Source organism: Oreochromis aureus, linkage group 7 (assembly GCF_013358895.1).
Source record: "Oreochromis aureus strain Israel breed Guangdong linkage group 7, ZZ_aureus, whole genome shotgun sequence".
Taxonomy (NCBI): Eukaryota; Metazoa; Chordata; class Actinopteri; order Cichliformes; family Cichlidae; genus Oreochromis; species Oreochromis aureus.
Window position 1 is genome coordinate 62,011,804 of NC_052948.1, and position 11,919 is coordinate 62,023,722.

Sequence of the window (11,919 nt, forward strand, 5' to 3'; positions counted from 1 at the left end):
GGGTGCAAGAGTGATGTTAGGTCAATGTCACACCTTAATGTTGATTCAATGACATCGCCTGATATTGACTAAACATTGTTTCAATGTTTCCTTGCTATCTGGGTTAGCTTTATCTCTTCAAATAACTGACAAAGCATTAAAGCACACCCACACAGTATTTTTCCCGTGATGATGTCAGGGATTTCAGAGAAACAAAACTGAAAGTGAGAGTATTGTACATTATTGTTTCCTGGTTCAGGTGATAATTCTCACTGAGGGCTAATCGAGATGTAATATCTGGTGTGTTTTTGAATGCTTAAATGATTCAAAGTTTAATGTTGAGTGGCTTAAAAAAATTAATCTGAAAATGGAAAAAGGACTCAAGACCACTTAAAAAAATGTGAAGAACGGCTGGTTGGCAAAAAAAAAAAAAATATATATATATATATATATATATATAAAGAAATGAGGGGTGGGTCAAGACTTTTGCACAACACTGTCCTCATATCGACTGGCCGAAGGTTTCCAGCTGGTGCAACAGAAGCTTTACAGAACCAGGTACTTCACCACACTGAGCATCTTTACTTCCTGTCAGCTGATGAACAGGAGACCATGGAGACCAAGTACAGCAACGTGTCCCTGGCATCATTCATTAATCCTCCTCAGCAGCTACGGTCGGATCCTTATTTGTAGTATAAAAGGACAAATTTCTTTACTGTTTCATTTACTTCAATTAAGCACAGGTATCTCCTCCTTCCTTTAATCTCTTCAGCAGTTGAAATGTTACAGAGCGCTAAGATTCAATAAAGCTTCAGCTTCACTAAATTAAATCTGTGTAACTCTGATCATTTGGACAGAATAAGAGAAGGTGATGAATCGAAGATGACTTTTAGTCAATGACAGTGTGGTTCACCCAGAACATTACAGAGTATACACTAATATTGACTGACCCCAGCTCTAAAGTAGACTTTATGAAGGCTATATAACACTTTTCAGTTATCCCACAAAGCACTTAAGAATGTCCAGAGTGTTCCCACAATGACGGCAGTGATTTCAGAGAAACAAAACTGAAACTCAGAGTGTTGTACATTAAGGTTTCCTGGTTTGAGTGCTGACGCTCACAGAGAGCTAATAATCATGTAATGTCTGTTTGTTTTTTGTTTTTTTACTGAAATAAAGTGCTACATAGTAGATATGCCTTCAGTGATTAGCAGAAGTGATCACATAACACACACACAGCACTGTTTTGAAAGCTGTGAGAGTTGTGAAATAATCAGGAAGGAGAGGAGGAGTTAGGCTGATCACATGATCAGGAATGCTCATAAATTCTGTCAGACCTCCCAAAACTGCCCTTTTTGATCAGCGCATCAGCTCTGCTACCTCGAAGGTAAGTTTCTTTGTACTTGAAGGAATTATAATCCAGTCACAAGAAAGAATCATCTGACTTATTCCTTCTTGTGATTATAATTACTAGAGAAATGTCACAAGGGTTAAAGATACAAATAAGAGTTTGTGTGGTAGCTCAGACAGTGAGATGAAAAAAAACCCATGGCTGCATCAGCACAAAACACTCAGGGTTAAAGCTAATAGACAAAAAGAAACTATTAATGTAAATGTGTTAGTTTTTCATACATCTATAAATCTCTCTATATGTCTATACGGATACAGAGCTCTCTCCCTCTGTCACGATCTCTTGGTGAGTGCAGATCGTGTGAGGTTTGCACGAGGACCCAAACATAGACCGCAGGAGACAAGATAGTGGTTAACTAAGGGCGAGCTGTTTATTTAGGCAGATTTTCAAAATGTGAACTCAGACAGGAAAAATCCAAAATAACAAAAAAACAAACTGAGAAACACCTAAACTGGGAGAACTAAATAAGTAAACACAAAACTTGGAACACTAGAAAAACTTTGGAGGCAACGGAAACACGAGGAGGGATTCACTGGAAGAAACACAGACAACTCCCGGGAGGAACACAACACACCGACAAAGACCGAGGCAAAACTGACGCAATAAATACACACAATAGGGTGATCGGGGAAGTGGAAACACATGGGGGAAAAGCTGGGACAAATTAAAGGTGATGAGACAGAGCGACGCAAAGCAGAACACATCGAACATGGGACGCAAGACTGTCAAAATAAAACAGGAAACACAGAGACACAGACCTAAGACACACAGGCTTGGCACAGCAGCAGGCATAAACAGGGAGGCAAAAATGAAACATAAGGAGAGGAGCAGGGCAAGACAGGTGAGACTAAACACCGTGACATGACTTAGACACAAAGCAGGCAAAAAGAGATGCCTGGAGACACATGGACACATGGAGGGGCGAGAGACAAATGCAAACACACGGGGAGGAGACAAACACAAGAGAAACCTCAGGGAATAAATCATAATAAAGGAAAAACCAAAAAACTCAAATATATCAGAATACAATACAAGAATTAAACTCCAGGATAAACATGAACTAAGATCATTATGATACAAAGACCAACATGCAACAACCTCAGGATGCTCCTGACGCCCTCTCTCATATAGATACAAGGACTACTCAGTATTTGGGTAAAACTATATTACATTTTGAAAATGAATGGCGTAAGATGACTTGTTATGAATGCGTCTTTTATATTCCCAACATCTCACGGCATTCATTTTCTTTTGCGTAAGACATTAAGAGGAACAGAAACTTGAGTCAGGAAACCTCTATAAAACTGCAGGGCGGTAACCTGTTTGGAGTTGCAAACGACAGTGAATGATGCAAAACAACGAGGTGTGTCTGTGATGATATGGGGCTAGCAGCTTTCAGCGTCATTCAAAGTGCTGTAATATTGTAACATGTAGTATTGTTTCTTTTCAGGTTGAAGTCATCACATCTTATCAGCGTCCACTGAATGCACAGCCAACCACCCGTGTATCTCAGTGTATACCATCTATACCAACACCAAGTTAATGAAACTGATGTTGCCTGACCACCACAAAGTCAATTCAGCATGTACCCTTGGGATCCACAAAAGGCAAGAATCTTATAACAGTTTGGATATTAACTATAAAACTGTTTCTAAACAGTATGCAGTTAGGATCATAGGTATTGGGAGAGTTTTGTAGTATTTCCTCTGTATACCACCACAGTGAATTAAAGCAATCAAGATGTGGTTGAAGTTCAGACGTTTAGCTTTAATTTAAGGTGTTTAACAGAAGTATTGCATTACCTGAATTGCAGTCATTTTTTACACTTTGTTATAAAATTACAAAGTAATACTTTTAGATCTGTTTTCATAGACTGCATTTCCTCAAATCAAGTTGAAAATAATCTCAATTCTTTGTCCTGTTTCAGGCCGGAAAGGCAAATGAGAAAGATGAGAAAGCTGGCACGTTACAGCTGCGAGGCTATTCGCACCAAAGGTGAGTTGGAAGTGAAAAATCTAATGTAGTGTACTATTTAAAAAAGGACAGTAAAGTCAAAGTTTGTCTGGGTGTTCTAGTGGAGTGTATTATTACATGACTTACATGTTACATGCAGCCCTAGTTTTATATATAATATATATCACAGGTTCTGGTTAACAAACTGCTTCTGAATGTCACGTAGAAAGAGACAAGCGACTCAATCACAGACTCGGTATGGCAGTTCAGTGCGTTTATTTACAGTGAGTGAACAAATGTGCCAGGGAGTTAGTGGTCCAAGGGGGGGGGTCCAACCTGTCCAATATTTACAGTGCTCTCAACCACACCACTGGTGGGGTCCAAACCCTGTGCACAGAGATACTGGGAGGTCAGGCAAAGCACAACGAGGGACGATGTCACACAAACACAGAGAAACGATAGTCAGGGTTGCAGTTCAACGATCCAGCGAAGACAGGATTCAACCTCAGCTTAAATAGTGGTCTTATCAGCCAGGTGGTCAGGAACAGGTGGAACCTCACAGGTGCGCACAATCAAAGGCAGGATGAGAGACGAGCCCGCAGAGAAACCGAACCCCTGACACTGAAAGTGTCTCTGTGGGACCAGAATCATTTCGTTTTTACATTTTGTAGTTGTGAGCAACATTTAATTACATAGAGAGACAAATTATTTTGAAAATTAAGTCAAATCTTATTTTGAATTTGACTCCAGCAAATTATTATGTCACAGTCTGGCTGGAGGCCGACTGCATGTATTATGAAAAGGACCCAAAATGCAGACTCCAAAGAACAGGGAGCAAAGCGTGAATGTTAACAAAAGGCGAGCCGTTTAATGTGGCTGGTAAAAGGTACAAACAAAAGGCAAGGCAAACTGAAGCAAACTTAACACAAACCTAAACTGGGAAATCTAAACAAACAATAAGAAAAACCTAGACAAGAAACTTGGAGGCGAGGCATGGCATGGGAAACATGGCGTGAACAACAGACGACCTGACAATGACACACTGAAAACAGAGGACTTAAATACACAAGAGGTGATTAGGGGAAGTGGGAACACATGGAGGAAACAGCTGACTGACATGAGTCTAATGACAGGACAAGGGAAGTGAAACTAAAATACAATGAACAAAGAACACACGACTCCTTCAAAATAAAACAGGAAACATGAGACAGACATGATAATACAAACTTGATAACATAAGACACGCAGCATGAACACAAAGGGGCAAGGGAGATTTCACAGGGGTTGAAAACACAAGTGGGAACTAATAAGCAAATGAACATAGGAAACCTAATGAGCTTAAACCTACTATAAACATCAGAATGAACTAAAACAAAACACTGGGTCATAAGACCCAGGATCATGACAATTATGTCTGCACTCAAGCAGCTTGTTTTTCCTTTGTCCAATGAGAAGCTTTGTTTTGTTTCGTAATAGTACAAACATAGTAAAAATAGATTTTTTTTTTCAGTTTAATATCATAGGATTGTGTTTTTATTCATTTCCAAAGTGTTTTAACCTTTCGGGAAATGTTGCTTAGTGTGGTCGTTGTTGCATTGTGATATCTCTTTTGTCATTTGGACAAATCAACCTTGAATTCCAGTTTCAAGCAGCTGTGAATGTTCTCATCACGCCTTTTTTGTCCTCTCTTTCTTTAGTGAAGAGATCTGCACCCTGGCACCAGAAAATAGAAGATAAGTTCAAATTCAGTTTCAAATACAAGTTATATAAATTAAAAAAATCAACCCAGATCAGCACCTTTACTAGCAAACAAGCACAACAATTATATTTTGGAAATCTTTTACAAAAATCTTTTGCAAATGGCAAAAAGTTTGAATTCAAAATTAAAGAAGCTGAAAACTCTACCCATAAAAATGGCCATAATAATCTTCTTGTATCCAAAATCAAAAACAGTCACTTCCTCAAAAGAAAGTGGTTATTTCCAGATGATGTTGCTGTTATTAAGAAACCAAAAAGAATTCCTGCCTATCCAGACTCTATCACTCCTTTGCATTCAAAGATTCTCAACATATCCGGTAATCAAATTATGTTTTTCTCTGAAGTTCAAATTTTGAAAACACGCATTTTTTCCAAGATGTTGACAGCAGCCGAAGCAAAACATCGAAATAAATTTTTACCAAATTTACACCACAACAAACGTAATACGTGTAGTAAGGAAGAGCAGCAAAAAATGAAGCTGTTTAAGGATGAAAGTGAATCGATTTGTCGACAGAATAAAAATGAAGAGAAATTTTATCATTCAATCAAAGAAATGCAGAAAAAAATTCCAGAAAAAATTCCAAGTGTTGATGCAAACAGATTCTTTCCATTCCTCAAAGAGTACCTTCAGATTCGTGAACATAAGCAGTATGCAATTGTTATTGCTGTCATGAAACATAGTAAAAATATCATTGTTTCTCCAGCATTTGAGCTAGATTATAAAAACAAGGAAAATCCTGGAAAAATAAAGCACAGTGAGCCTCGTTTATGTGAAGCTTTTGAACCTTTTTTGCAACAGAATGGAAATTTAGTGGAGACTATTCTGATTTACACATTCAATAGTCCATGTTTAGGTTGTACGTCTCTACTTCTCGAAAAAGCTTATCTCTGGCGCCGTCAATATGGATTTTCCACAACTGTAGCATTCACACAATTTTACGGATTAAATGGACAAAATTGTTTCCAAACTCTCACCTACTCATCTACCAACATGTTAGGTCCATGCGGTGTGTTTTATGAAGACAGTCAAAGATGTAAGTGTGATCGCTTCAAACTGAAGTCTTTCAAACTCACACGTAAAATCTTCCAAAATATCAGAAAACTTAGTGAAAAAGAAGAAAAACACAGCTGCCGTAAGAAAATTGAATCTTATGTGTCTGTGCTGAAAACACTGGCAAAAAGTTCCTTTTGTTCACGTGAAACACATTTACAACGTGGTGAAAACACAATTTATTCTTTTGTATTTCCCCCAATGATCCAAGATGCATGTAGAGACAGTCTTTTAAAGGACTGGTTAGTACTGGTGAACGACAGTGCCATGTCAAACATGAGAGAAAAAATAACCCTGAATTTTAATGTTGGGTTAGTTGAAGTTATTAACCAAAATCTTAAGTCCTCTTGTGGGAACAACAGCCCTCTAAAGCTTTGCCACATCCCTCTGAATCTGTAATGATTGAGTCCACTCTAAATAAATTACAATTAAAAGAATTTTATGTCTCTGTGCTGAAAACACTGCAAAAAATGTCCTTTTGTCCACATGAAACACATTTACAACGTGGTGAAAATACAATTTCTTTTTCATATTTCCTCCAGTGATCCAAGATGAATGTAGAGACAGTCTTTTAAGAGACTGGTTAGCACTGGTGAACAACAGTGCCATGTCAAACATTAGAGAAAGAACACATGAATTTCAATTTCATAGTAGTTGTGGGAACAATAGTCCCTCTAATTTATAAAATTATATATCTATAAATCTAGAATTGGATGTATAATAAATAATGTATATTCATTTATTCAAAATAAATGAAAATAATTAAAAACTTTTTTTTTTAAATATTAAATTATATATCATAAGATATATAATTTAATAGACATTTATATACATCCAGAGTAACAGCTGTAGACTGTAGTTTGCCGCCTGTCAGGTAGTCAGTAATCCAGGGGAGCTGAACTCTGAGAGCAAACAGCCTGGTGACTGTAGCGTGCCGAGGGGCTCACGTGGATCTGTGGCTGAATCTGGAGCTGAGACTGGAGGTGTTCAACGATGACTCCTACGAGGCAGCAGAGCTGATGCGCTGATCATTAATGGCCGAGGCTGCTCACACCAAAGGTGGGTCAATGAGTTACAAACTGTAATAATATCTTGTAGCTCGGAACAGAAAAATCTAATTCAGTCTAGAAGTTTATTGTTGGTGGTCTCAGCAAACAAAAATATACTTACCTGTTTTCTTTTCCTTGTGTGTGATGGCTGGTGTGGCTTTCTGTCCTCCTCCTGTTGGTTTGTGTGTTAGTGAGTGGCAGGATTCTCCAGTCCAGTGAACACAGCTCCATCAGCTGGTGGAGTTCAGTCAACACACCTGTTCTCACCAACCAGCAGTGTGCTCAAACATCGGTTTCTCCTCCATCCTACACGATGTTTTACACTCCAGAAGCAGTAAATCAGGATTACATCACCTCTCTGTAGAAGGAAACTCTCCTAGTGTCCTTATTTTGGATTCTTGTCTCCTTCTCAGTTCCTTCCTGGTGTGTGTGCTGGACTGGATCCTCTGGCTCTGTGCCATCCTTTACTTATAATAAAAATCATTGAAACTTGTGTCACTCGTCTGAGTTTGCTTTTAAATCCATGTGTTCTGATTCCCTATGTCAAAGATGTGAGCCACAACCACAAACCAAAGTTATCACCATAAAGGTGAACATTTCAAAGGGAACAGGTTTTAAAACCATAATAAAACAAAAATCCAAATTCTAGTCAATAAAAAACAAATCTGTTTGTAACAGATACATTAAACAATTTATCATTTATTATAATTAGCTTGTTAAAATTTGAAACAATTCCAGCACTCCTGCAAAGTTCCGTATTTGAGCTCACAATAAAAACCTTCCAAATGGTATATAGTTAATTTCTCAGCATCAGCACTGTCAAATCTAATTAGTTCCCAGAACTTAAACTCGTTGCCTCCGAAAAACTAAGGCTTACTTAAGGTGAGTAAGTTAGGGCAACTAACTTAGTCATTGTAAATATACAGTCATGGGCGGTCCTGGCCTGTTTGATGCCCTGGGCGAACCCACCCTCTGATGCTAGCTCACCCACTGCAGTTTGATTTCTTAGTTTCCGTTCTGGCCCTCACTTTGTTAATAGTCTCACATTTTGTAAACAAACGCTCACTCGCATCACAGCCTTTTTGTCTGCATCTTGGTTCCTTACTCTCACACACCACACCATGACAATAATACACACTCTCTGTCCATAGTGAGTATACAAATAGATAACAAACAGCCATTATAATTCATCATACATTGAGAATAGCCGACAAATCAACAATACACCTCTTCCATTTAATGGCTAATTATGCTGAAGACAGTCCAAAAGATTCGATAAGAAACATCAGTGTCTGCTGTCTGTCTACTGTTTACTATCATATCCAAGTGGCTAACAAACGTAAACAGAACTCCCAAAGTTGATTCTGTTCATCTGGACGCAGCATTTTCAGTGGAAGAAATATTTCGTCACTCATCCAAGTGACTTCTTCAGTCTCAGCTGACTGCAGGTTTCCCCAATCTTTTAAACAGTACATTTGCATAATGACTGAAACTAGCACCACTGAATGAACAATGGGCTGGGAGGTCACCTTCATCATAATTATGATGATCGTTAAAATGCAAATTCTCATGACTATTGGTCAACAACCACTACCATTCACAGAGAGTTGGGGAACGGCTGCAATTACAGCATTGTAAGATGGCGAAAGCTGTACCCTTTGGCCCCCTCCTCGATTTAGAGATGGTCTTTCCCTTTTCACGTAAATGGCCTCCTTGACTCCGCGCTCAAACTAGCGTTCCTCCCTGTTCAGGAGGTGTACATCCTCATCCGTGAAAGAGTGTCCACTGGCCTGCAGGTGTAAATAGACTACAGAGTCCTGGCCTGACTGGGTGCCATCTGCTTCGCTAGAGGTTGTTTGGTTTCCTCGATGTACAAATCCTGGCAATCCCCCACTATATTACTCTGTTTGTGTCGGGGGACCCGATCCTTGAGGAGGACCAATTTTTGCCGCAGCGTGTTTTGGGGTTTAAAAGCTACAGAGACTCACATGCATCTCAACTGTTCTGAAACACCTGAACAGTTGAGATGTTCAGGTAGTCATCCTGTTCAGATACAGGATGACTACGGGTTTTCGCTTAGGCAGTGGTTGCCCTTTTCTCCTGGATCGGCTGGAGCTTTCTTTAGGTGCCTTCGGTCATTATGCAATCTACTGTTTATAAGGTTAGGGAAACCTGAAGAATTCACTTGGATGAGTGACGAAACGTTTCTCCCACTGAAAACACTACGACCAGATGAACAGAATCAACCTTTTGGGGGTTGAGCTTAAAGCTGTTCAACATCATCATCCAACATTCTAAAGGGAGAGATAAAGCATACTCACAGCTGCTCTATAAACACACAGGAGCAAATGACCAGTGCATGGTAAGTGTAACATGGTGGACTAGTGTTGCCTGTGTTAATTCATCTCCATGTTTACTGTGTGAAGTTGCACTGGTCTGGGAGTGGTTTTGTGTGTCACATTTGCTGTGAGCCAATAGCTGTGATGAGGTTGGACCAATTGAAGTTAAGTGTATTTGATTGCACTGATACTCTAATCTACTTATAGCCCACACTACAAACTGTCATGATCCTGGGTCCGTGTGACCCAGCGTCTTGTGTTTTTCTATTTAGTGTGATTTTGGTTCTGTTCTTCTTCTGTTTAGTGTTTACTCTGTTCGGCCCGTGTGTGTCCTTGTATGTGTAGTTCCTGTTTTATTGTGACGGTCTGTGTCTTATGTCAGTGTGTCCTGTTTACGTTCCCCCACCTCGTCAGCTGTTATGTCTCCCAGGTGTGTTCCCTCCTGTTTCCCATCCCCCTGATTACTGGTGTGTATTTATTGTGTGTGTTCACTTGTCCTCGTTGCTGGTTCGTCTGTGTTGTTTCCCTTCGGTCTCCCTGTGTCTCTCCCTGTGTCTCTCCATGTGTGTTTCCTCGGACCTCCCTGCATCTTCGTTTCTGGTTTGCTTTGTTAGTTTTCCCAGTTTAGGTTTACCGGTTAGTGTCACCCGCCATTTCTGTTTATTTGTATCACTGTTAATAAATTCTCACCTGCACTTGAGCTGCCGCTGCCTGGTCCTAATTAATTCCCAACCCTGCTGTGATATTTTGTCTCTCTGTGCAGGTATGTAATATGACCAAATCTAGGATGACCTGATATGTTTATGATGGATAGTTTGTTACTCTGTGAATTGTATAATGAAACTGGGTGATATTTTGTCTCTCTGTGCAGGCCAGGGCCTACTACATGCTGCAGCCTAAAGGCAGAGTTGAGTTGCTGAGGCCGGAGTGATTACTGGCCTTCTACTTACAGGGTGGTGGGTCCTGGAAGACAACTGCTGATCCCTGTTAAAGTGGTCGACATGTGAAGTGCAGCTGGCTTGTGGCATAGCTGGCTCTGGCCTTGGACTGTGTGTTTTATTTTGTACTCAAGTGGGACACTGGACAATTTGATCCTTCATTTTTGGATCATTATATTAAGAAATTATCATTTAGATTTTTATTGACTGTCATCTTTTGCCCGTGGCTGAGACGGTTGGTCACACTTAGAATCTGGATGTGTTACATTAGCATTTTAATGGTTTTTACATTTACATTTTACATTTGTTGCCATCCATCAAAGGGCAGCCAGTCATGTGATTGTACTTAACTCCTTCACCACAAGAAGTCACTGCTAGGCTTCCAACAATGGTCTGGGAATTTGATGCTTTAGGATCTGAACGACTTGCTGCAGTTAATGGAACCATAAATTCTACTTTGTACCAGAAAATCCTGACGAAAAGGGGGTCACCTCAATATCAACCATATATTTTTAATTTGTGTAATATACTGGGATATTTATAATTGAACCATTTGTATAGATGAGAGCTATTTTTTACATTGTAATATTTAATTTAGTCACTGTTTGTACTTTCTTGGATCAAATGTGACTACAGAAATTCTACAGGAATTAATACAATATTTTGATTCTGATTCTGAAAAATGTCTGGTTATCAGTTCACGCCATATATAAGTTCAAGCACATTCAAGTTATGCAGCAGGGCAATGATTCAAGTTTACCTCGAATTACCTCAAAACAGAAATAAATACATTAATTAAAAAAGCAGACAAACAAAGGCTTTGGAGTGGCCTAGTCAAAGTATATACTAAAATCAGATTGGTGGTGAAATGAGGATCCATTGGGAAGAATTTAAAGTATGAGTTTAGCAAAGACAAAGTGGGTTTACGGTCTGTTGTTGGTGTAACAACGGAGGAATAAATCAGCTGAGCCTGTCGATCTTCAGCACCAGCACCCCTATACACATCTGTTTGGCTCGCTGTTAAAAAATGTCTGATCCTATGAGCAGTACCCAGCAGACAATGCAGAGTTCAGATGGAGCCGATGTGGGTGAAGGGAATAGCCCAGCTCTGATTAACTTGGTGTTCAGGTGTGTTCCTTTCTTCCACTGATAACATAAGTAAAAACCTGTGTATCCTTTTAAGTCAAATCTTACCAGTCACACCTGTTAACGGTAGCTCCTCCATATATTGGTGCATTTACTAAAACAGGGTTGATGAGGGGTCTGGACAGTAGGCCTCAAGTGACTCTTATACTCAAAAGGCTGGCGTAATCTGTAAGAGCTATTTACACTAATAAAGATTACTACTCAGATTTCCTTTTCAAAGTCCACAATTTAGACTTTAATTGCAGGATGTTTTATTAGAGCAATTTAGCAACGGCAAAGAAAAATCAAAATCAAG

The 11,919-nt window shown here is 39.3% G+C and overlaps 1 protein-coding gene across 1 annotated transcript; it reads left to right on the plus strand.

The window, feature by feature from the left end:
* The first annotated feature begins 1,253 nt into the window (after positions 1-1,253).
* LOC116310120 lies at positions 1,254-7,694 on the plus strand. The gene is made up of 5 exons (XM_031726868.2): positions 1,254-1,366; positions 2,841-2,997; positions 3,318-3,385; positions 5,041-7,211; positions 7,393-7,694. The coding sequence occupies exons 2-4, from the start codon at positions 2,933-2,935 to the stop codon at positions 6,549-6,551; spliced, it is 1,644 nt and encodes a 547-aa protein (XP_031582728.1). The 5' UTR covers positions 1,254-1,366; positions 2,841-2,932; the 3' UTR covers positions 6,552-7,211; positions 7,393-7,694.
* The last annotated feature ends 4,225 nt before the right edge of the window (positions 7,695-11,919 follow it).

Excerpts from the sequence above, each read along its gene's own strand:
- LOC116310120 (XM_031726868.2), top strand. The coding sequence starts at position 2,933 with ATGAAACTGATGTTGCCTGACCACCACAAAGTCAATTCAGCATGTACC. Across the intron at positions 2,998-3,317 it reads ACCCTTGGGATCCACAAAAG|GCCGGAAAGGCAAATGAGAA; the intron begins GCAAGAATCTTA and ends GTCCTGTTTCAG. Across the intron at positions 3,386-5,040 it reads CGAGGCTATTCGCACCAAAG|TGAAGAGATCTGCACCCTGG; the intron begins GTGAGTTGGAAG and ends CTCTTTCTTTAG.